This window comes from Anser cygnoides, chromosome 3 (assembly GCF_040182565.1).
Source record: "Anser cygnoides isolate HZ-2024a breed goose chromosome 3, Taihu_goose_T2T_genome, whole genome shotgun sequence".
Classification (NCBI taxonomy): domain Eukaryota; kingdom Metazoa; phylum Chordata; class Aves; order Anseriformes; family Anatidae; genus Anser; species Anser cygnoides.
This window is the reverse complement of record NC_089875.1, coordinates 54411020-54434913: the sequence shown is the minus strand read 5'-3', so window position 1 is coordinate 54434913 and position 23894 is coordinate 54411020. Positions and strand designations below refer to the sequence as shown.

Genomic DNA, 23894 nt, shown 5'->3' with positions numbered 1-23894 from the left:
CAATGCAACAGATGTGACATTGAAACTTAAAGTGTGTGTTAAGGAACTTCATGCTAGCAAGTTATCATATCAATAACCAGTTTTGTCATCTGACTTTTCACCTTTCACTTCAAACTCAGGAATTCTTTAACCAGTTGGATCAGAGAGTCCTAAATGCCTTCCTGAAAGCTTGCGATGAACTTACTGACATCCTTCCTGAACAAGAGCAACACAGCCTGCAGGAAGCTGTGAGGAAACTCCATAGGCAGTGGAAGGTTAGTGACATTGAATGATTTCTCTGGACATTCTGTGTTAACTTGGGAAAGTTAACAGACATGACCTATATGCTGAATATAGGTTACAATAAATAAATAAATAAATTAGTTGTATTCTTTGACTTCTCATACAGTTGGAGAAAAATCTATGTTTTACTACACTAGATACACCTACACCTACAAATACCCTCCTGAAAAAGCACTGATAATCTAAGTGGTCAAAATTCAGGAAATGAGAGAAAACAATTTTGAAACCTTAATTTCTTCCCCTGTGTACAGACATAATGATACCTGTGTTAAGAATATTTGTTGAGCCTAAGTGCTAGCTTTTCTTACTTTATGCTGATGTTGGATGACTGCAATTACTTTCCCAACCTTAGGAAAGCAAATTTGCAAGAAATCAGGCTATCGGTTTACACTGAGTCTTCTGCCAAAAACTCTGAACAAATCGAACAAACTCAGACAACTGAACAGACATTTCTCATAAGCTGTAGAATTTTTGCCTGTTACAACATGTTGTAGGTCAGAGTTGGAGTGAAGAATTAGTGGTTTCTCACTGGCATGCAAACAGGAACCTCTGAAAGCAGGTGTGAATATAGGTTCACTATTATTTTTTGTTTTATTGTTTTGAAACAGGAAGTACTTCGTATATCTGGTCAAGATCCAAGATATCTCTGAGACGTGCCTTATAAATACATATTCTGGATCCCACAAACATATGTCTTTATCATCTTTCTAAGAGACATCTTAGATCTAAAACATCTAAGATGCCTTGTTTTCTATATTAGGAGTTGTTAGATAATTTATTTGCAGTTACTTCACACTGAGGTAATGGGTGTATTGTTTTATTTCTGTGCTTGTTTATTGCCCCTGTGGGAATGTAGGATCTTCAAACAGAAGCTCCATATCATTTGATTCAATTGAAAATTGAAGTGCAGAAAAACAAGCTTCTGGTCACAGTGGAGGAGTGCAAAGCTGAACTAGCTCGTCAGAACAAGGTGCTAACCAGAGAAGGCAAAGAAAGGATGATCGAGGAGCACATGGTATGAACTATACGCCACCAAGTGGGCATGTATAGAAATACATCTGAATATAAATGGTAAACACATCTGACCAACTCAAGCCACCAAACGCTGTGCACAACTGAATCAGTTCAATGCTTTGGACCTTTAATAAAATAAATAAATAAATAAATAAATAAATAAATAAAATCATTTGGAATTGATCCTTTCATGCTAATACCTAGAAGCTTAGTAGGAGCATGTATGACCTAGTAGCAGCATGTATGACCAGTTTACAGCAAATATATAGATATGCTTTGTGATTTCTGCCAATTAGATTATTATTGAATTTTCTGCTTTGTCTCCCATTAGCTGTTCTTCGGTGACAAGGGATCTTACCATCTGTGTGAGAAGAGACTACAACGAATTGAGGAACTCTGCCAAAAACTTCCAGTTTCTGATCCAGTGAGAGCTACGCTGGAAAGTAGCCAACGAATCCTGAAGGAGCTGAAATCCCAGATAGACAGCACATACGCAAAACTAACAGAGCACTCGGACACCTGGAAGGGCTATAAGAACAGGTGTCAGCCCAGTTCCTAGAGGGGTCTGGTAGTGCATTATGTGTGATCACTCCTTGAAATGTCATTATAGATCGGTACCGTGTAGATCAGTACCATGTAAAGAATGATAAATACTGTGTTCTTGACTTCAAGCTAACTATAACTATATGTAGTGATTCCACAAATAATAGCAGGGTTTTGAGGGTTTTATAATTATTAGCTTAAATTTAAGAGGTTACCATTTAACAGTGGTAGTCATTGTCTTTTCACCTTGCTTTGCATTATCACAGAATCACAGAATATTTTGGATTGTAAAGGACCTTAAAAATCATATAATTCCATCCCCCCTGCCATGGGCAGGGACACCTACCACTAGATCAGGTTGCTCAAATCCCCATCCAACCTGGCCTTCAACACTTCCAGTGATGGGGCATCCACAACTTCTCTGGGCAACCTGTTCCAGTACCTCACCACTCTCTGAGTAAAGAACTTCTTTCTAATGTCTAATCTAAATCTACCGTCTTTCAGTTTAAAACTATTACCCCTAGTCCTATTGCTACACTCTTTGATGAAGACTCCACCTCCAGCTTTCCTGTAGTTGCCCTTTAGGTACTGGAAGGCTTCTATAAGGTCTCCCTGAAGCCTTCTCTTCTCCAAGCTGAACAACCTCAACTCTCTCAGCCTGTTTTCATAGGAGAGGTGCTCCATCCTGTTGGTCATCCTCATGGCCCTCTTCTGGACTCGTTCTAATAGGTCCATGTCCTTCTTATATAGGGGTCCCCAGAGCTGAACGCATTATGTGATGTTTTATTTCAGATTTTCCGAATTGGCAAATTGGATTTCATCAACAGAAAGAGAACTAAAGAAGATAAAGGAAAGTGTCAATGATACTGCCAAATATGAGCAGTTTAAATCATCTGTGGGGGTGAGCCCTTGGCTTATATTCTAACTAAACTACACTCATTGATACTGGGTCTCTGAATAAAACTGTACTCTGAAGTATTGCAATTGTTTTAGTGTGGAAACCATGAATAAAGTTCTGCTGATTCTTAGAATTCTTAAAAATATTCCCAGGACAAAATTCCATGTGCAACAAATCATGGCATAAGTTCCTAATTCTAGAAATTTAGAGAATAGCAGGTCCCTTTACCAGTATATTCAGACCATCCAAAATATAGCAGCAAGTACACTAAATACTTGCCCCTTATTCTGCTGCATGTACAGTTAAAAGTGTGGTGCAAAGAAAAGCCAAAATTTCTGGACTGGGTGTTTGTGAAGGATCAAGTTATTGCCCTACATTTACAAAACATTTAGGGAAAACGTCTATAATAAGACTTCTCTTCTACAATAGTATAACAGGGAAGGCAGATAGTCTACCATTCACTTTTGTGTTGGTGAATGGTAAGAGAAATAGTAGGACAGTTTAAGATTCAGTCCTTCTAGTCCTTCAGAACTAATCATTTTTTTTTCTCTCCACATGTTAGAAGCCAAAATAGGAATATCACATAACATAAAACTTTGTGTGAAAGTCATGAACAGTTTGTAAAGGCCAGCTGTGCAGAGAAATAAAATTAGGGTGACCTTGATAAAGCAGAAAGACTGTTAGTTAAATGGGTGCTTCTGCTCCAGAGAGTCTAATTTATTCATGTAGTTTACTTGCTGACAGCTTCTTATCAGCATTGATACAAAGACATAAAATAACTACTGGATGAAAAGACTGAAAAAATATATATTGAAATGGAAGAAGAAATATGTAGTAGAACCTTATATGTTGTTTATGTTTGAGAAAGTCAGCATTTAAGATCTAAGTTGTAACTAAGAAATTTGCTCAATCTATGAAAAATATATACATGATACCAACTATCTACCCATATTCTATAGGTAAAAAATGCTAGTTTGTGAGTAAAAATAATTCTACTACTATTTTATAGAAGGCAGTTCTGTAAAGTCTGTGGAGCAAATGCAAAAAACTAGCCACTGATTGGAACAGAATTAGATAGAGTATGTGATCAGAAAAACTTTACGTTTCTAGTGTTTCAAGATAAGAACAAAAATAGTATGTTTATACCACTAATCTTTGAACTGATGCCATGAATGCCACTCATTAATATATTTTATTTACTTGAAGAAAATATGTTTTGATTCTTCCATAGGAAATCAGGCAGCACATTAACAAGCAAGGAGAAAATCACAGCTGGCTGAAATCTAGACTTGCTGTTCTGACTTCAGTATGTACTGATATGGAGGCCAAAAAGACAGAGGATGAGCTATGTAAACTTTCCAGTGACTTCAAGGGACTCCTGGATTTGCTGGCTGAGGTACAGAATGAGGGACACAAGAAATCTCCATTTACAGTGTCATATGAAATGACATCAATCATGGCTTCACAAGTTTCCTGATATATATATATATATGTGTGTGTGTTAATTAAACTGCAAGCATTCAGCAATGAAAAAAATAATAATAATAATAAAAAAAAAAAAACATTTGTACTGTCTGGGTAGCAAAGCTGTGAGACAAGCAGATAAAAGATACAAACAGTATTATAATAGATTTATAATAGATCCTTTTTTATTTTTTTGGTCAGAACTGAAATGTGTCCTAGTAAATAAAATATTTATAGAATCAAAATGTCAGTATTTTTAGAGGCAAAAAATAGTTTTCTAAAATCAGTTCTTAATTAACATTGGGAAAACCTATCAACTGTTGGATATACGCCTTGTTTTTAATCTTAATTTGTGTATCTTTTATACTGAAATAATAAAAGAAATACTGTGAGGTGATTTCAAATCATTTAGATGTCAAACATGCACTGAATTTGCCGAAAAAGGCCACAATTATCTGAGGTCTGAATGGTAATGAGATACTGGAACTGCTGAAATTATGGGAAGTTTCTAGTCAATAAGAAGTAAAACTTTTCAGAATTCACTGAACCCTTGAGGTCTGTGGGATCTTAGGGATCTTACCACTTCACAGTTTTTACAGTAAAAAGAAAGATTAGGAGAAAATTGGTACCTCCTACACTTAGAAGTCAGAACAGATCAATTTGAAAAATAGTTCAGTATAGAGAAAGGCTTGAAATTTCAAATTTCACTGTTAATGTCAATCCTTGTGGAGACCTCATAAGTGTTCAAACTGTGTAAAAGTTCCATGTATTTAATCAAAATTTTCTGAATTTCCATCATGAAAAAAGTATGTTTGGAAAGTTGGGGAGAACCAATGTTATGATTTCCAAGTGATGGCAATAAATAAATGATACCTTTTTTTTTTAATATATTAAAGTACTTTTGCTTTTTGTTTCCTCTAAAAGTCAGAGCCAAGGGGAACACAAGTTCATGAAGCTACAACAAGAAATTAAGAACTAGAATTTAAACTTGTTTTGAATCTAAAAATGCAACAGAACAATATATCCCAAGTTGGAACAGGTCAACAATGACCATAGAGTCCAACCCCTGGTTCTACACAGGGATACCTAAAAATTAAGCTGTATGTCTAAGAGTGTTGTTCAAAATCTGCTTGAACTCCTGGAGGCTTGGTGTCATGACCACTGCCCTGAGGAGCCTATTTCAGTGCCTAGCACTCTCTCTCTATTTAGACAGCTATCCACCGTATGTCAATGTAGTAGGGTGTATGTCTAAGCAAGACAAAGCTCTCTACAGTCACATTTTAAGGCTACAGTCGCTCACCAATGTAAAGTTAAAGGTGTACACTAAGAATTCTAAAGATATAAAAATTTAGACAATTTAGTCTTTACAATTTTTTTTAAGACAGTTTTGTAATTCTTTTGTAAAACAATTCATTTTTTACAAAAAGTATTCCACATATATACGTCCTTACAATATAGATTTGTCTTTTAACATGAAACATATAAAGTTATCATTAATTGTAGATTGAAAAGGCATTAGGCACTCTTGGAGACTGTGTTCAGTACAAAGAAGAAGTTAAAAGCACAATTGAAGAGTTAATCAACAACTCTAAAGAAGCCCAAGCAGAGGCTGAAAAGATCCTGGATACTGAAAGTTTATTACAAGCTCAGCAACTACTGTTTCATCATCAGGTAGGGCAATTTCTCCACCTATGTCCATATTTGATTTTTTTTTCTTCTTTAAGGCAGGAGGTATGTAATTACTGAACTATGTTATGTCCAGTAGCATAGCTCTCTCTATCAAAGCTTGCAAGAGTCATAACCAGGCACTATGATGTCTTGCCTCTATTTTATCTGAACTCTTTGGTGTTTTAAAAGCTGTTGTATGTGTTAAGGTTCATATTGTTCTTTCAATACTCTGCAATCCTTACTCATCATAGGATAGGTAGTAGGAACAGTTAACTTCTCCCTGAGTTCTCGCACTCTTCTCTCTCTTTTGGTATAAAGTCTGGTATGGTGAAAAAATACTTTGACAAAGACCAGAGTAGAAATGACTGGGCAACTGTCAGCTTGCATAGCAAGTCTGGTAATGTGTCGGGCATGTTAGGAAAGGGGATATAGTCTTAGGAGTTTCTGATAGTGCTATAAAGCAAGCTGATATATTGCTTTAATCAATCCAAGGCTCCAATCTGTTCTTCAAAGAACACAGAGCAGAAGCAGATACTTCAAGGCACTCATGATGAATGCGTGCACCTTTGGGTACTGCTGCAGTTGCTCAACCGTTGCAGCTTCTTCTTTCTAAAACATTTCTTTGGATGAATAGCCATATATTGTCACTCTCCCTCTTCCATTTCTATGACACAGGAGGTGTATACACCTTTTGGAATTCATGTCATATACTCTACGAGTATATGTGACTCAAGTAATACTTGCACAGTCTATTTCTCTGCTTATTACTTTCAGTGCACACCTATTGCAAACCACAGAAAGTGGTTTCAGTGTGCCAATTTCCCAAATGAGCTAAAAAGTCTGATCATTCCTGTTGGATGAATCCTTCTAGCAAAGGACTAGGAGACTCCGTGCAAAGAGGCAAGATCTGCAACAGCAGATTTTCCAAGCTAAACAGTTGCAGATTGAAGGTGGACTGCCAAGCACAATGCGGGAGGATTTATTAAAGTTGGAAGGAACACTGGAGAGCATGCAGCAGACTATGGAGAAACGTGAAGAGCAATTGCAGGTGGGTCCTTGCAAGTAGAAATAAAAACATATGCTTTATTCTTCTCTATTTTTTTTTTATTAGGAAGAAAAAATATTTTATATAAAAAGTCAGAATTTTCATTCTCACCTCTGAATCTTGATCCTTGAGGTTTTCATGATCAGTGCCTGCATCAAAACTTCTTGAAGCTGCTAGATACTTCTAAATAAAGAACTAGCATTTTGTTTGGAAATGTTTAAAAGTCCCAACTTTTCAGTAACAATATAGTTTAAGTAGACATCTATGAATTATTTTTTTGGATGGGCTAATTATCACCCCTGGTTATTAAAGATGACATGGACCTTTATTTGAGAGTACTAAGGCAGAATGATAGAGTAATAATGTTGTGCAGATGTTGTGCAAATATAAGCCTCACGGCTACTGTGTGGAATACTTGCTGTCATCCTAAATCTAGAGAAGGAAATAAAAAAATCACAGAAAAATCAAGTGGAATACTTTAGGCTGTATCACTGACTGAAAAATAACATGATCAACAGAGCCCAAATAACTTCTTAAAGTAACAATTTATTATCAAAACCATTTTTTTTTCTAAAGAATCCTATATATGAAACCTTAATTTTGCTTTGCTTTGCTTCAGAATCAAGAAAATATTTGTTAATTATTTTGTCATAATTAATTTGTCATAATTCTTGTGACTGGTAATGAAATGCTAGTCAATAAAATGTTGGTCAATATTTAATACGATCAAAACTAAACAGATTCTTATGTCCAAGTAAAGGTTTTATTTCATAAAATCCTTTTAGATATTGCTGACTTCCTGTCACCATAAGCATAAGCATCTGCAGTCATCACTTCAGACTTAAAGGACATTCAAATATAAGTTTTAAATATTTCTGTCACCTTACAGATTGAACAGTGTGCAAAATCAGTGAAGCAGTGTGAAAATGCAAAGAAAAACTCTTTTTTGGGTTCAAAACAGTTTCATCTGTAGAATAGGTGGCATTTCAGGAGAAATTATTTTATGTTAGATGTTTCTGTTTTTTTTAATTTTTCTGTAACTTGAAATGAAATTCCTTCTTTTTTATTTTTTCTCTTCTTTGTCCTTTTTGTCTTTGTGTTTTGTTTTTTTCTTTGTTTGTTATTGTTTTCTTTTTGTAGGTCACAATAAATAAATGGGAGCAGTTTGAAAGGGACAAAGAAACAGTTGTAAAATACCTTAATCAAGCAAGCTCTGCACTTGAACGTATCTTAAATTTTAGCAGTTTAGAGAGCCTCTCTTCAGAACTGGATCAGACAAAGGTATTCACTGTGTGAGATATAGGAACTGAAATATCTTTCTGCCTTTTTTGTTAACATATTCTGAGCATATTGCATACAATATTTTATTGTTAATGCTGATGCAAATTCCGTATACAGTTTAGAGACTACATAAACTTCAGAGGTAAAATGTTATCTCTTAAAAACATAATGAAGAATTATTCAAAATCTTTATCTGAATGTATAAAATGATAAAATGGTAAAATTATTTTAAAGACTTCCCATTTTATGCTCGGTAATTGTCTGTACTGGTAAGCTAAAGAGTATCAAGCTCTGGCACATCATCATTGATAGTGTACTCCTTGGCAAAGTCATGTATGTGGCTTATGGCAACTAACACTCTTCTAGCCCTGAGGAGACAAAAGAAAGAATTCCACTGTATGGAACCTATAAGCTATAACATGCCACTTAACCTTAATAAAAGAAAATTATTCCAGCCCAATTTATTTACTAATATAGAAGTAATATAAGTGATAGACTTTCCATAGTGCTGTGCTTTTCATGACATTTTTACCCTGTGGTGAACCTGATACCACATTATACCTACCTTGCTTATTCTCTGAATCCATTGTTCTGGAGCACATTTACTATATATGATAGAAAATAGCTACTAAACCAAGTGAAATTACAAGCTACAAGATACTACAAAGTCATCTCTTTAAAGGGCAGTGTAATATAAAATATAGATGGTTACTGAAAGCATATAGTATTCAAAAATTCATTTAAAACAACAAAAAAAAAAAGAAGAGCTATAGAATAAATTTCCATTAGTTGAGTTAATACCTTTTGGACATACATAGTTTTCCTTTCCAAAGTTCATTAGATACAGTTTGTTAAAATGAATATACATTAAATGCAACATGAAAATAACTTTATTGAGAGGTTTTTTTCTGTGTATTTACACATTCAGAATATACATATGGGACACACATAACGCTGTGCAATACTTTTTTCCAAGAACAAACATTGAGGACAAAAAATACTTTTTGAATATATAAAACTGTACGTAGTTGTATTAATATGTCTTTCATCCTTACAGGAACTTTCTAAACATGCTGAAGCCATGACTATACAAGCTGAGAATTTGGTGAAGAATTCTTCTGAGATACATCTTGGTTCAAAGAACAAGCAGTCCCTTCAGCAGCAGGCAAAATCTATCCAAGAACAAGTGAAAAAAGTAGAAGTTACTCTTGAAGAAGAGTACGTTCTTAATAAGTCTTAATATTTATTCTCCACTATAAGATTGAATCAGATCTCTAGAATCCCTTGCCCAACATTTTGTGTTGTCTCATCAGCTCTGTCATTTTCAGCTTGCCATGACATAACTACCAGATTATAGTACCAAATATGTCAAAAGGGTAACATGTGCAAATAAACTTAATCTTTGTTTGATAATACATAATTTATGAAATCATTGTAGTTACATTTAACCTGTCACGGTTCTTACCTTTAAGCCCCAGTCTTGTGAAGAAGGGATAATTAATCTTGTTCTTAAGGTTCTACAATCTTTTAGAAAGAAAAATCTCAGTGCAAATATGAGAACAGTACCATATTTGCCTCAATTTTCAGTTTTCCGTTTTCTCTATAGAAATGTCAAGAAGTGCCTTTATCTTAGCTGAATGCCCAGATATTTTTTTTCATGGGCAATATCAAAAGCTGCTTCTGCCATCACAAATGAGAAGGCATCATTTGCCAAATTATGTTTAAAAGTGTGACATTCAAACTACAAGAAAATATTATTAAATGCTGTAAATATTTGTATGTTTTGGTATTTGTGAAAGTCTTATCCCTTTTCCCAAGTAATCTGAAGTTACTCAGCTCAAAGTTACTCTTCAAGAGTGCTTCAGCTTTTGACATTTTTCTATATACACATACACTTGTATGTGTGTATGAAATTTGTATTTTTCTCATATTTAAGAGCAGACTCACAAAAGATGTTTTCGTGGATTTACTATGTAGATTAATTTGCTATACAAGTTTAAGAAGACACCATGTGGTGGAATACCACGTATTCCATCTGAATATGAGCAAAAGACAATGTCAGCATTACTGTTTTGTGTTTTTTTCTCTATTGACCATTGTCAAGTCAGCATGTTGGTACGAATTTAGTTGGTACCCTTTTCTCCCTGATGAAGAAGAACATCTTTAAGAACAGAGAAGAGCTGTAAAACAGAACATAACAAGCCTCTGCAGCAGATGCAACTTTCTGATTATTGTTGGTCAATTTTTTTATTTTTTGGATACATTTTATTCAAGTGTATTAGAGTAATTTGAAATCAAACATTCTACCATATCTTTCTGAATACTTTATAAACCTTCCCCACCCCCCACCCCCCCCCAATGTTACTGAAAAAGCTTGTATGATTTTAGTTAATTTTGATACAGGAAATTCATCCTTCCAATAACTAATATTCACTTTTTTAATAACATGTAATCTAGTTTTAAATGGAAACCATTGCTGATATCCCCTTTTGATCTAGGTATGGAACAGGTTTAGTTGAATGTATGGTTTATACAGAATGTCTGTGATACTGTGATATGACAGATAATAAAGAAATAAATCCCTTCTGCAAAACCCATGAATATATACAACTCTCTATAGTTAATCTGCAGAACACATAATCAATGTGTCAAAGTTATGTTGTAACTCACATTAATAAAAATGTTGGCCCAGTAATTTGAAGGTATCCTACATACATATATTATGACAGTGAACAGGAAGGGGAAATTTTCATTTTGAAAATAAATAAGAAAAAACAAAAAGGACATTTTTACTTTTTTTCAGTGACATCTTTTCTTAAAGCTTCCTCTAGCATTACTGAGGGAAGAAAAAAAGAAAAAAGGAAATGAAATCAAATCTTTTTTAAAAAAATGGTTTTTTGTTTGTTTGTTTAAGGCTATATTTAAAATGAACATGTATTTTGGAGTTTTGTAATATTCAAACTTTTCTAATGAAATTTTTATATTTTCAGTGGAATGGAAAGTGCAAGCTGTGTGTAGGACCCACATTAGTACTGGTATCTTTAGATTGGTTTTAAAGTAGAAGAAATTTCTACACTGAAAGTTAATGCTGTTAGATCTTATAAGGGCCTTAGACTTCTCACTTGTGCCAAAAAAAAAAAAAAAGGGAGGGTGGTGTTTTTTTTGCTTTCCAAGATGTATACGAATCAGTCACTGTCTCTCTCTGTTTAACATATCTATAATGGATGTTTCAAAACATAAATATATTAACTTTGAGGTACTTGTCATATCTGTTGATTCTTTGGCTCAATATGAAATTATTACCTCAGAAAACACAGGTGTCCCCACTATGACTAACATAATGGTTTGACTTTGTGTGCACAGTCTAAAAGAGAGACAAGTTTGAATTTAGGCTCACATCTTAGTCTTTTAAAATCAGGAGTTTTTAAAATGCCCTTCCTTTAGACTGAATTAGTTACATTTTTATTCTAGCAAGAATACAGGCAGTTTTAATATATTAAACTTTTTATTCTCTCTAATTAATTTGGTTAATTTTAGTATTAAAAGCATGGAAATGGTGAAAAACAAGTGGGATCATTTTGGCAATAATTTTGAAGCTCTGTCCATCTGGATAGCTGAAAAAGAAAAAGAACTGGAAACTTTGGAAACAACATCATCTCCTTTGGACAAACAGATCAGCCAAATCAAGGTGATTAGTTCTTGTTATGTTTACCATTAAAATCCCATTCTCTGTCTTTTTTGATAGAGGCCAAAAGGAAGAACAGACTTCTTACACACTTCCTAACTACCGTGAAATAGTGATGACACTTGGTACATGAACATGCAAAACAGTAAGGTTTCATATAAGCTAGAGAAAAATTCTTCTGACTTCTCTGTTAGTGATTAGTGTACATTGGTGTAGCCTTTATGTGTATGATTAAAAAAAAATATCATTTAATTTATATTCTTTTCCTTATTTTTCCGAGTAATTTCCATTGGTGTAAAAAATAGCTACATACCTATAAGGTCTCTCTCTCTCTCTCTATATATATATATATATATATGTTAAACATATATCATCTACTAGGTATAGATCTTGATTTCAATCTTGCAAGCAAAAGTTATAACTTGATTTATGTTTTATCTTTTCTTATAGAATAATAAAGGAAATATTGACTTTAGTAGCTTGCAAATCTGCATTTATTGCTATTATATTTACACTGTCCTAAATTCTGTGTACATTCCTGTAGACATAGTCTTTTAGTTTCTTGTTGCTAAGGTACATACTGTCTCCAAGCATTTCCATTTCTAAAGGTCTGCCTTGAAATCCTTCTTCCACAAATGAAAACGTGCCTTCTTTGAAGTTGCATGTTTCTAAAGTGGCTTTTTTTAATTTTTAATTTTTATTTTTATTCAACATGTTTTTATACTGAAATTTTCTTAATGTGTGACCTACCTATCCTTCAGAAAGCAAGAAAGTGCAAAGTTATGCAGCTGCTTACAGTTAAGGACCAGACTGACACTAAGTCACTAGTTCATGTAGACCAAACAAAATAAATATCTTGATTTCATCACTGAAGAATAAAACAATGCTTGATTTTTTGCTGTATTGCTGAAGCAACTTAAACATCTTCCTTTCAAATATATGCATTTATTCCACTGGCATGCATTGTCATCTATCCTTACTTGTCAATAATTAATAGGTAAGATTCCAATATTTAAGACAGAAAATGATATTAATATTGCATTACAGAGTAAAGACAGTTCTTGCATGTCTAAATTGAGCCTCTTTAAGCTCTACTAGTACATTTAAGCCAATGCCCCAGAAAGGGTCTTCCTTGTTATTTATGCAGATAAGCGGTAATTTTTGCAATGCATTGCAAATTTCTGAGAATTCCAACACAATTTTTCTTCATTTAAACATCATGACAGAAAGAAAATGGCCAGCAGATAATTTTTATAAATGTCTGAGTAAATAGACACAAAGCAGAGAAAACTCTTCGGATAAAGCCTAGGGTGTATAATTGTAACTCAGGTAAACAAAGCACCTCTATGAACAGTGAAATGAGTCATACAACCTCAGATATGTGGACATAGCTACAGATCTCCTTCAGCAGAATTTCTGAGTGCCTGATTTTGAATAAATTATGTTTTGTTGCAGGTTTCCTGATGGTTTAGTTTATGTCACAATGCTAATCAACATACTTAGTTCATAATTTCATGTACAGAATTTTAGTAAGGACTACTGCAAATGAAGAGAATATAGTGTGTTCCCTGACATCTTTGGCTGAACAGATAAAAAAACTGGGGTCAGCTGAACATAATTATCATGTACAATAGTGGTAATTTTCTGCTTTTTGTGACATTGATTGCAAAACCCCAATGATGTCATCAGAACCAGATTTTCACCTACACATTTTTCTGAAATTCCTGGTGGACAAAATGACAGCTATCACAAGAAGATACCATTGGTGGCAGGCTCAATGGGAGTTTGAAGGCCTCAATTATCCACCTTCTTTTATGTAACTGAGTGAATTTAACTGAATAGTGTGGGAGTAAACAAGTTCTGCCTAATTTGTATCTGCTGGATTGTTAGATAATTTCAGCTTTAGGGATGTAAATCTAGTATTTTTCCTCAGCATCATATTCTCATAAAAAAAAAAAAGATACTTTATAATCTGAATTAATTCAGCATATATTGCATAAATAGACACTATAAATGCTTCCAGTACCACTTTTTTTTTTTTTTCTGGTGTACTGTCACCCTGCTAATTCTGGACTCTGAATGTTGAAGAAAGCTACTTATGAGCTATATAAGTAAGGCACCATATTTTTATCACAATTATACCAGAAGGTGGACACACTTTTAATACCTTTGAGAGTGCATATTCAGGAAAGTTTTAGGTTGATGTCATATACATACATATCTTAACAATGCTATATCTAAGAATGTTATTGCCACTTTCAATTCCAATGAGCTCTCTAGGCTCTCTCAATTCCCTCCCCAGTGCATGTTTTTCACTCCTTTTGAAAAGAACTCCAAAGATATACTTCATCTGTGGAATTCAAAAGAATTCTGTCCTGAAAAGAAAATATATCTGCAAGTTCACAGACGCTTTTTGAATAAATAGCTACCAAATATAAAATACCACGTTTATGTCTTGCATGTTATAGCTTTCAGGTTTACCTCTAATTTGCAATAAAAGTAAGTGAGGAAAAAACAGAGGAAGCTGTTGGCATGTACTTAGTGAAATATAAAGCCAGTGTTACTCAATCTTCATGCATTTAGTAATGGACTTAGGAGACAGCTGAAAAGTGCCAAAGACTGTTATCACCATTGTTTCATGGTAAATGAAATTTATACTGTAATGTGGTTCTTTATTTAATCCTCTGCTTGGGGGTACACTCACCTTACCACAACATCTAATTTAATTTATACTTTACTATACAATAGAAATTTAAATTAGAAAAGGAAAACAACCTCTATTGGTTTTTGAATCATAGCATGTTTTATTTTGTTAGTGCTTGAAAATTTATTAAAAGCAAGTAATCAGATCATAGGGTTTGACTTCTTAAAAATATTGTTTTCAATTACACATTTACTTATTTCTTCTTACAAATATTTTGAATCCTTAAGAGAATTGCATATGAATTTGCTGTGATGAGATGGTAAAATATGAACCATCTTGCCTACTGATGAAAATATGCACCTCAGCAAATTCTAATTCTTCTTCACGGATGCTGTTTTTGTGTCAGGCTGAATTTTAAACCTTTTCCATTGCTAATCTAAAGAAGAAAGGGAGAAATACAGGGTATATTAAAGACTTTCATAACCAGTTACTTCACGAAGTCAATGAACTCTCCTCTCACATTTTAAGAATATTGGTAACACAGGTGAAAGAAGGAAGTATAAAATGTTATTCTGATCATTAAAAACCTGTTGTGCTACTTTATTTAATATGACTTTATATTTTAGGTTATTAATAACGAAATAGATGGTAAAATAACTGGAATCTCAAAACTAGAAGAAGAAGCTGAGTCATTTTCCCAGTTTGTTACCTCTGGAGAATGTGCACATATTAAAGCCAAACTGACTCATATCAAAAGGTATTGGGAAGAGCTAAGAGATCATGCACAGAGATTGGAAGGAACAATCACAGGGAATGTATCAGCACAGCAGAAATATGAAGAATGTCTGAAACAGGTAGACAATGTAAAATCTACTGGGCTACTTGCAGCATTTATTGAATTATTCTATTTTTCCAAAATTAAATATAAAACACCATATTATAAGAGAATGAACTAGAATGTATGAGTAACTTTGTAAGGTAATTGTAAGAACTCCATAGGTAAGTTTTTGCTTTGAGTGACTTAACACGCAGGCTCAAGAAGACATTAAATTATACATACTCAAAAATTTATACTGTCTTTTAGAAAACCTAAGTGATTCTTCTGGATGGAGAATGGTAAAACATATCCAGTATCTAGTTTATATGTATAAACTACATAATTCCAACCTTAGATTGTTAGTACGTGAATATGATACATCATAAGGGAATAATTTGGATATTATTATTGTCCCAGTTCCAAGTAGTAGAGCACAGTTAGCAACTTTTAACTTCAAAAAACACCCAGCACTACAAAAAAAAAAAAAAAAAGATAATATTCTCTTGGCACTAAATATTTATAAAATGTCATTTGAAGCACCATGTATGTATTTCTTGATAATTTTAGGCTATTTTATCATTATTAGTATTTGTTTCCTTTTCTTCATAGGTGCAGCAGTCAGTGTCTGAATTTGAAACTAAGTTAGCTGAGCCTCTCACATTATGCACTTCATCACTGGAAACGTATGGAGCCCTGCAGGATTGCATGGTAAGCACATGGTCAGTGATTCCTGCCACTGAGTCCAGGGAAATGGAGCCACAATGAGCTCCTCACAGAAATCCTAGTAAATTCTAGGCCTGGGGCTGCCTGATGCCACACAGCCTGGGATGGATACAGGAGGAGGCAGGGGCTGCTTCTTGGGTTGGGCAGCCCCAGAGAAGCAGCAGCTTTCCTCTGCTATGACCTCTCACCATTTCAGACAGGCTTGGAGGGCTTTCTCCCTCCTCTAGAAAAAAGACCACCAAAAGTATTAATTGAGACTTCAGGTTTTTGTTTTTAATTTCATATGTTATATGAATATTTCAATATAAGAAACAAGTCTGGTAGGCGTTGTTCTATTGTTCCTCAAGGATTTTTATGAAACTTAGGTTTTGGAATAGAGAGGTCTGTGATTGAAATAAATAAAATAAATAAATTAAAGTGGATCTTCCTAGAGGCACTTTTTCTTGGGCTGTGCACAGACTGAACAGAGTTTTTCAGCAGACAAGATTTTTTCTGTGGTGCCATAGGCACATGACTGTTTCAACATTTGGTTCAGTCCATTGCAAAAGGAAAGGAAAATTTGGACTGGTATTCAGACTACAGATAAGCCCAAATCTCAGTGAACTTGGTGTATGTAGCATTTTTTTTCTGCCTCTGTAAGTATGTAACATGTTCTTCCATGATAGTCATTGTCTTCCTTTCTGAGAAAACTGTAAAAACTCTTTGTTGTATATTGCAGAAAAATATATGTAATTTCCTTTTGAATTTAGTGATAACTACTTGCAAAGTCTCTATGCAAGGAAGATCTGGCCAAAGCACTTCAAAAAGAGCTTGATATTTGTTCAGGAAAAAGAACTAGCGTATAGAAAATTTATTCAGACAACATATGTAATCATTATTGTTACTGGCTTTTAAACATTATGAATATACTGAGTATACAGTTGTATTCCTTTCCTGCGTACAGGATCATGGTGATCCAATATCTTAATGTAAAATTATTTTTTTTTATTATTATTTAGTTTAAACAGCAGCAGTGTTTTGCTGTATAATACACATTTCTCCTATATATGATTTATTCCATGATGGTCATGATAACCATTACTGTTATCATTGCACACCTGTAAATTGGAACTTCAGTGGTATTAAATGTATTTTATTTTGTGCTTTTCTAGCTCATTTTACTACTTTTGGTTCATTTTCAAGTGAACAAGTTTCCCAGCCCTTTAGCAATCGCAACACTGGAAAGTCTAGTCAACTTTGAATGCCACTTCTATGAAAAGACGCTGACAGGAGTCAGCTATGGTTAACGCTGACAGGTGCTTACTGTAACTGTTCCCTATTTCTCCCTTGTCATGACATGGGTTGTGGCAGTCTTCACAGGTTGGCAGGAGCATTTGTAGTTACTGTATCTGTATAAGTTAAAGCAAATGTTTTCTTTGGGATTTGGAGCATTGTCCTACACGATCATGCTGTTTTGTGTGCCAGTTCAGAAGATCTGACTGTTTCATTGCTGACTGTTATTTTTACTTTAACAGTGTTCTTAGGAAAGAACACTTTCCCACTGTAGGCTAGTGGTGATTGATATACTTGGACCCGTGTATCTAGGATAGACGTGAGATAAACTTAATTTATACTGTGGCTTCATGATCTGGGGGATATGGCATTGCTTCAAACTTCTGGTGGAAGTATAGATTTAGTTATTTTTTCCCACCTTTTTTACTGTAGCTTTGCTATTAATGTATATAACTTCTCTTTCTTTTACATGTTCATTAGGACCTTTGTCACACTGTGGAAAAACTGGGCAACACTCTGGCCTCTCTCTCAGCCTGTGCCCGAAAGGTGGCCAACAAAGAAAAAGCTGCTCAGGAAGTTACACTGTTACAGCAGAACTATGAAAAAGTGCTAGAAAATGCTAAAGAGAAGCAGCTGTTACTGGAGACTCTTCTGGCTCAGTGGCAGAAGTGAGTAAGCTCCTATGTCTATTATGATGGCTGCAGAGATCTTTCCACAGTCAGTCCATGATATGATGGGGAAGACTTGAATTGATCACTATGTTGTGATTTTCTTAGGCAGGAGAAAGAGCTCTCTTCTTTCCTGGCCTGGCTGGAGGGGTGTGAAGCTGCAGCCAGGCCTTCAGAGCAGTATGTTTCTGCTGACAGAGTTAAGCTGGCGGGTGAACTGCAATCTCTGCAGGTATGTTTCAACTGAAAGATCATTCCCAAGATCATTCCCCTACATATCCTAGTTTGTTTCTGTACCATTTAAAGTATGTGCTTGCTCAATTGTCATCTGACAAGTCACTTGATTCTGGACTTCGGAAATGTTTAAGGGAAATATTCTTTTTTTTTTTTCTTGTTTTATCAAAAAAAAAAAAAGGAAAAAAAAGTTATTTGCAAATATAGTATGTCTGCTCAAGAGAGAATATGTCCTGGCATATCCTATATATTTATCATTGGTCTGCTCGCCAGAGGATCTTTACTATAGAGAAATTCCTTTATTAAGCAATGATACCTTCCTTTTCTCATGTGAAGAATGTTGGAGCGACAGCAAGATATTCAGGGATGTAGAATTCACAAGTCTGATTTCCTTTTGCTTTTTTAGATTTGTTTTTAGATTAATAGGAAGCAGTTGGACAGATGTAGCATCCTTTACACACTCCATGACACCAATCAATCCATAATTTGACTTTTAAATGTTACTGAAGGGAAGGAAAATTACTATTTTGTTTCTTTGTTTGGGCCAGTATTTTCTCATAATTCTGATGCTGCACGGAAAATATGTTGCAAAACTTACTCTTGATTTTAGCCATTTTTAGCAGACAGTAGAGCTGTATGGAAAGGTCACACTTTGTCCTGGGAGAGAGAAAGGAAAACAGTTTTGATGAATCCTTCCTGAAATACAGTGGCAGCTTTAGCTGTCTGAGAGATACTGAGTAACCTTGTGTCCTAATGGATCTCAGTTCCTCCAAGTTATTTGGAGCTCATTCGCTTTTTTCAAAGTGGTGTATTGGAAAGATTTAGTTGATTTTTTTATGATTTATTGTTATTTGACGTAATGTGATGTCATATTTAATCTAAATTCTGCACATTCCATTGTTTTCCCAGGATTTGAGAGCAGATTTTGAGTCTCATGCTTCAATCTATGCGAGCCTGTTGCAGTTAAATGAGTCACTGTTCCCAACAGCTTCCAAAGAGTGTGTGAAAGCAATAAAAGATAAATTTAAAGAGCTGGATGAAAGGTGGAAAGCTTTACCACAAACTGTCGATAAAAGGTTTGTGCTCAGAATGTTTTTTACATGTTGAATGAGAGTAACCAATACCTCGATTAGGAATCCCAGTCCTGAAACCTAGTTTTACATTATTATCATTAGGAAAACAAAGATTTAAGAGTCGCCTTGTCCACTGTGCTCCCAGGACAGGGATGTGGGGAATCCCACAGATTTATCATGTTGCCTTTTTGGCATAAACTCTCCTGCTTCTTTGATAGAAGATATTTATTGCAAGGAGTATGGTGCCGGAAATGGATATAGTGTTTTGTTTCCTCAATTACATGTTCTCAAGTAACTTCCTAAATTATTTCTGGAATCTGTAATATCTGCTTTTCATTTCTTCAGCTTATGCTTTACCTTGTGCAAAGCTACACTACTGTCTTGTTAAACCCACTTTGGATGTTTCATTTGCTGTCAATTCTATAAATACTCAATTGTTGGGCTACTGACTAATATCAGACTCAGGAACATTGCCTCCTTTTCGAAACCATGTCGTATGGTATTATTTAGATTTCATTTGTTTTGGTGACGAATGTACATATTTTTCTATTTGTAAAGTGTCTTAAATAATAGACCCTGGTCAATGACATCATTTTTTTTAGGTTCTTTATCAATGCAATTATTTTACAATGTAACAGGCTTCTACGTAAATTTTCATGTTGAAAATCACATAGAGAAATTTCAAAGGGAAGTCTTGCAATGGATGAATGGCGAGGCCTTTTTTAAGGCAAGGGTTTAGAAACTTATGTCTGCTACATGCTGAATACCCGTCTGGACATGTTCTTTCTTTGAATTGTGTTCCTCTGACTCCAGCCCCACTTACTTCCGTGAAAGTTGAGCATTCAGCTACTCATCCTCTGCCTACATTCATAAGACATTTACCTCATATGCAGTGTTGCAGATAGGATAAACAGAACTGAAAGTTAGCTTCAATATCATTCTCTGCTGGGTCTACCACTATGAAGAAAAGTTGAAGAAGCCATACCTTGGTGGCTTGGGGGACTTCTAATAGTTGTTATGAACAGAATGGTAGAATAAAGGAAGACCAGATTTTATACTTTTAGGTAGTGCTTCCCAGTCAAGTAATCAACACAGCAGTCATTACTTTTGTAACACAGATCTACATTTCCTTCTTTCCTTCTACCTGGCAGTGATTTTAATGCTGTCCAGTCAGCTATGGGTTTGAATATGGGAAATGATTAATTTAGGTCAAGTGCTTTCATATTTACATTTGACATCCTATAGGATCAACCTCCTTCAATCTCTTGTTGCTGAGCATGGACAGTTTGATGAGCTCCTACTTAGTTTTTCAGATTGGATTAAGCAGTTTCTTGCTGAACTACAAGCCACTTCAGAGATAAACACAGCTGATCAAGTACTGGCTGCATCTCAAAATAAGGTAAACTTTTGGATGTCAAAATTAAAGGCAGACAGATTGTGCAGTATATTCCGATAAATACTCATCTAAAACTAGCGGGAGGTCATTTACTTGTGCTTGAAAATTAATACTCTATTGCAGCCACATACACATTTCAATCATTTGACCAGCCTAAAACAAAATCATAACACCAAACTGTTCTTACTAAAATCACCTCAATAGTACTTGTTTTAATTATAAGTTTAACACTAAAATGTTTTCTGAACTTTTGGTTGGAAAAGGAAACCCAGCTCTCATATTTTCTTTTTATCTAATAGAACCACTCAATGGAAATTGAAAGTAAGAAGCAGCAATTCCGAAGTCTGAAGGAACATGTAGATAAATTATGTTCTTTCAGCTGTCCAGAGGACCAGCAGACATTGCAAGGAAAGACTGAAGATTGCTTTCAGATCTTCCAGGAGGCAAGTCAAATAACTAACCAAAGACAAGAGGCTCTGGATCAGCTGCAGGTATTCCTGGGGCTCCATAGTGCTTCTTCAGGAGTGCTCCACCAGCTCAGGCAGACAGTGGAGAAAACCGGAAATATGGATAAAGCTAAATCAGAGTTGTTGGAGAAGGAACTCCATGATGTTATTCAATCTCTTAACAAATTGGAATCCGTTGCTGTCAGTTTGGACGGTTCACTTACTAAGGCCCAATACCACCTGAAACATGGGAATTCTGAGCAGAGGACTTCATGCAGGGCTGTGGTGGATAATCTGTGCTTAGAACTGGAAGCAGTTCAAAATCTTCTGGGAACAAAACAGAGTGAGGCAGAAGCTCTTGCAACCTTGAGAAGATCCTTCATGGAACATAAAGAACAGCTGCTGAAGAGTATTGAAGATACTGAGGAAAAGGCCGACAAGGAGGGCCTACGAGAAGCAACACTGCAAGCCCTCCAGCAAAGGTAAAAACAATATAAATGTTTGAGATTGGCACCTCTTCATTTGCTTGCAGTCCCTAGACTTTTTATGATGAGTTGGAGGTACGTGTGAGTTTTCTGCCTGGGTGTCTCATTACTTGCCATTTTGCAAGGCATGTGAATCCATATATCTATTTAGTCAAATTTTGGAAGTGAGATGTTTGGGTGTAGGGAAAACATGAGCAGAACATTTAGCAAGACTCTCAAATCTTTTATATTGAAAGAACAGAGAAGAAAGTCTTTGTCACAGAAAATTATTTTGTTCAAATGAATCCAAACTCCCAACAGTTATTAGAAATACCATATACCATAGGTTTCCCTTGCATGAAAAGGAAGATAAGTAAATTTGTAACCTGACTTTTAACTTGCAGATTGAGGGTCTTTAACCAGTTGGATGAAGAATTGAGTTCTCACCAGCATGAACTCCAGTGGCTCATGGACAAAGCAAAGCAAATAGCCCAAAAAGATGTAACACTTGCTTCTGAAATTGACAAAGAGATTAACCACTTAGAATCTCTGTGGGAGGATACCAAGAAAGTTATACATGAAAAGTAAGTAGATCTTAAATTTATCAATGTAAGTGTATTATCAAATACACTTACATATATAAAGGAAAGTTGATAAAGAAAGGAACTACAGAAATAAAGAATCTAATTAAACTTGTCAACATTTTCTTTGTCTTAGATGCCTTTTCTTATATTTAAAGAAAACTTATTTAAATGTTCTTTTTAAAATTTGTATAGTAAAATTAAGTGCTAGATTCATTCAATATTACATCATCCTCAATGAATGATTTTTGTCTAAGGGCAGAGGCAGAACAATTCCAAACCTGACTAATACTTAAATGGACAGATGCAATTTGGTGATGTCCAAATTTGATTTGATTTACTGGCACAATAATTAAAAATATGTATTTATTTTGTAATCAAAAATGTTTTTAGTTTGATTTATGCTGTGCTATTGTTCCTTTTTTCTTGATTGAGATGATACATATATTTGTAAATATCCTTCCCTCTCTTATATCTCGTCTGCACAAAATTTCTGTACAACTACATGGATTACATTCTCACTTTTATTTTTTTTCCAGCTGAATTCATTCTATTTTTCTAGTGTATTTTTAAGAGATATATAAACTTGAACTAAGTCAATGAAAATAATGGCTTTGTTAAAAAATCTTTACCACTTCTTTTTCTTTAGCACTGCTACTAATTTGTATTTCATGTGGCATGTTGGTACAACCCATTTTTCTTACCTGTAGAAGTCCTTAATAATAGTAAGCCAAGTAATTTCTGTATTGATGTGCCAAAAACTAGATAGCACCACTTTGGCAGTGAAGGACATGTATTATTAAAATAGCTGCCTCTGATAGATGCGTCATTGAGGGTAAATCAGTTGTGCAGTTGTCACATGCAGTAGGTGTATCTATACCTAGAACTGAAAAATACTCAGGTACCTGGATGTGGTTTAGACCCAGCAGGCCTCCAAGCACCACCCAGACTCTCACTCACCCTCCCCAGGCGGGATGGAGTAAATAATTGGAAAGGTAAAAGTGCAAAAACTCATGGGCTGAGATACAGACAGTTTACCAGGTAAAGCAAAAGTCAGGTGCAGAAGAAAGGCAAAACAAGGAATCCATTAGCTGCTTCCCATCAGCAGGCAGGTGTTCAGCCACTTCCAGGAGGGTGGGGCTCACCACCTGTAATGGTTTCTTGGGAAGACAACCACCATCACTCCAAACATCCCCCCTTCCTCCTTCTTTACCCCAGCTTTTTATTGCTGAACATGACACTGCACAGTGTGGAATATCTCCCTGGCCAGCCCAGGACAGCTGTCCTGGCTGTGTCCCCTCACAGCTCCTGGTGCACCCCCAGTTTCTTCACTGCAGGCAGTACAAGGAGCAGAAGAGTCCTTGGCTGTGTGTGAGCACTGCCCTGCAGCAACTAAAACCGTGAGGTGTTATCAGTATTATTCTCATCAAAAATCCAAAACATAACATCATATGTGTCTCTACAAAGAAAATTAACTCTATCCCAGCCAAAACTATGACATACCTCATGGTTGCCTACCAAAGTAAAAATAATGTTGATTTTTGTTTAAAGTATTAATCTAATTTATTTTGAACTGTTTTCTGTCTCATATACATACAATTTTAGACCCTCCCAAACCCGATTATTTTTGGAGAGTGCTTTGGAACATTCAGAAAAGGGCCAGGTCTTAAAGCAATTGCATCTCTTTCTTGGCAAT

At 35.0% G+C, this 23894-nt stretch overlaps 1 protein-coding gene across 17 annotated transcripts in view; it reads left to right on the top strand.

Moving 5' to 3' along the window:
- The window catches only part of SYNE1 (spectrin repeat containing nuclear envelope protein 1), a 311711-nt gene that overhangs the window by 97538 nt on the left and 190279 nt on the right, over nucleotides 1-23894 (top strand). For all 17 annotated transcript variants that reach the window (XM_013178233.3, XM_048076956.2, XM_048076961.2 and 14 more), the window contains 18 exons: nucleotides 120-254; nucleotides 1139-1297; nucleotides 1628-1836; nucleotides 2632-2740; nucleotides 3969-4133; nucleotides 5705-5872; nucleotides 6741-6917; nucleotides 8055-8195; nucleotides 9253-9413; nucleotides 11733-11883; nucleotides 15151-15378; nucleotides 15951-16049; nucleotides 17817-18004; nucleotides 18113-18236; nucleotides 19148-19314; nucleotides 20557-20710; nucleotides 21007-21635; nucleotides 22022-22201. In XM_013178233.3, coding sequence (XP_013033687.3) covers nucleotides 120-254; nucleotides 1139-1297; nucleotides 1628-1836; nucleotides 2632-2740; nucleotides 3969-4133; nucleotides 5705-5872; nucleotides 6741-6917; nucleotides 8055-8195; nucleotides 9253-9413; nucleotides 11733-11883; nucleotides 15151-15378; nucleotides 15951-16049; nucleotides 17817-18004; nucleotides 18113-18236; nucleotides 19148-19314; nucleotides 20557-20710; nucleotides 21007-21635; nucleotides 22022-22201 — 3344 coding nt within the window. The remainder of the gene's footprint in view (nucleotides 1-119; nucleotides 255-1138; nucleotides 1298-1627; nucleotides 1837-2631; nucleotides 2741-3968; nucleotides 4134-5704; nucleotides 5873-6740; nucleotides 6918-8054; nucleotides 8196-9252; nucleotides 9414-11732; nucleotides 11884-15150; nucleotides 15379-15950; nucleotides 16050-17816; nucleotides 18005-18112; nucleotides 18237-19147; nucleotides 19315-20556; nucleotides 20711-21006; nucleotides 21636-22021; nucleotides 22202-23894) is intronic.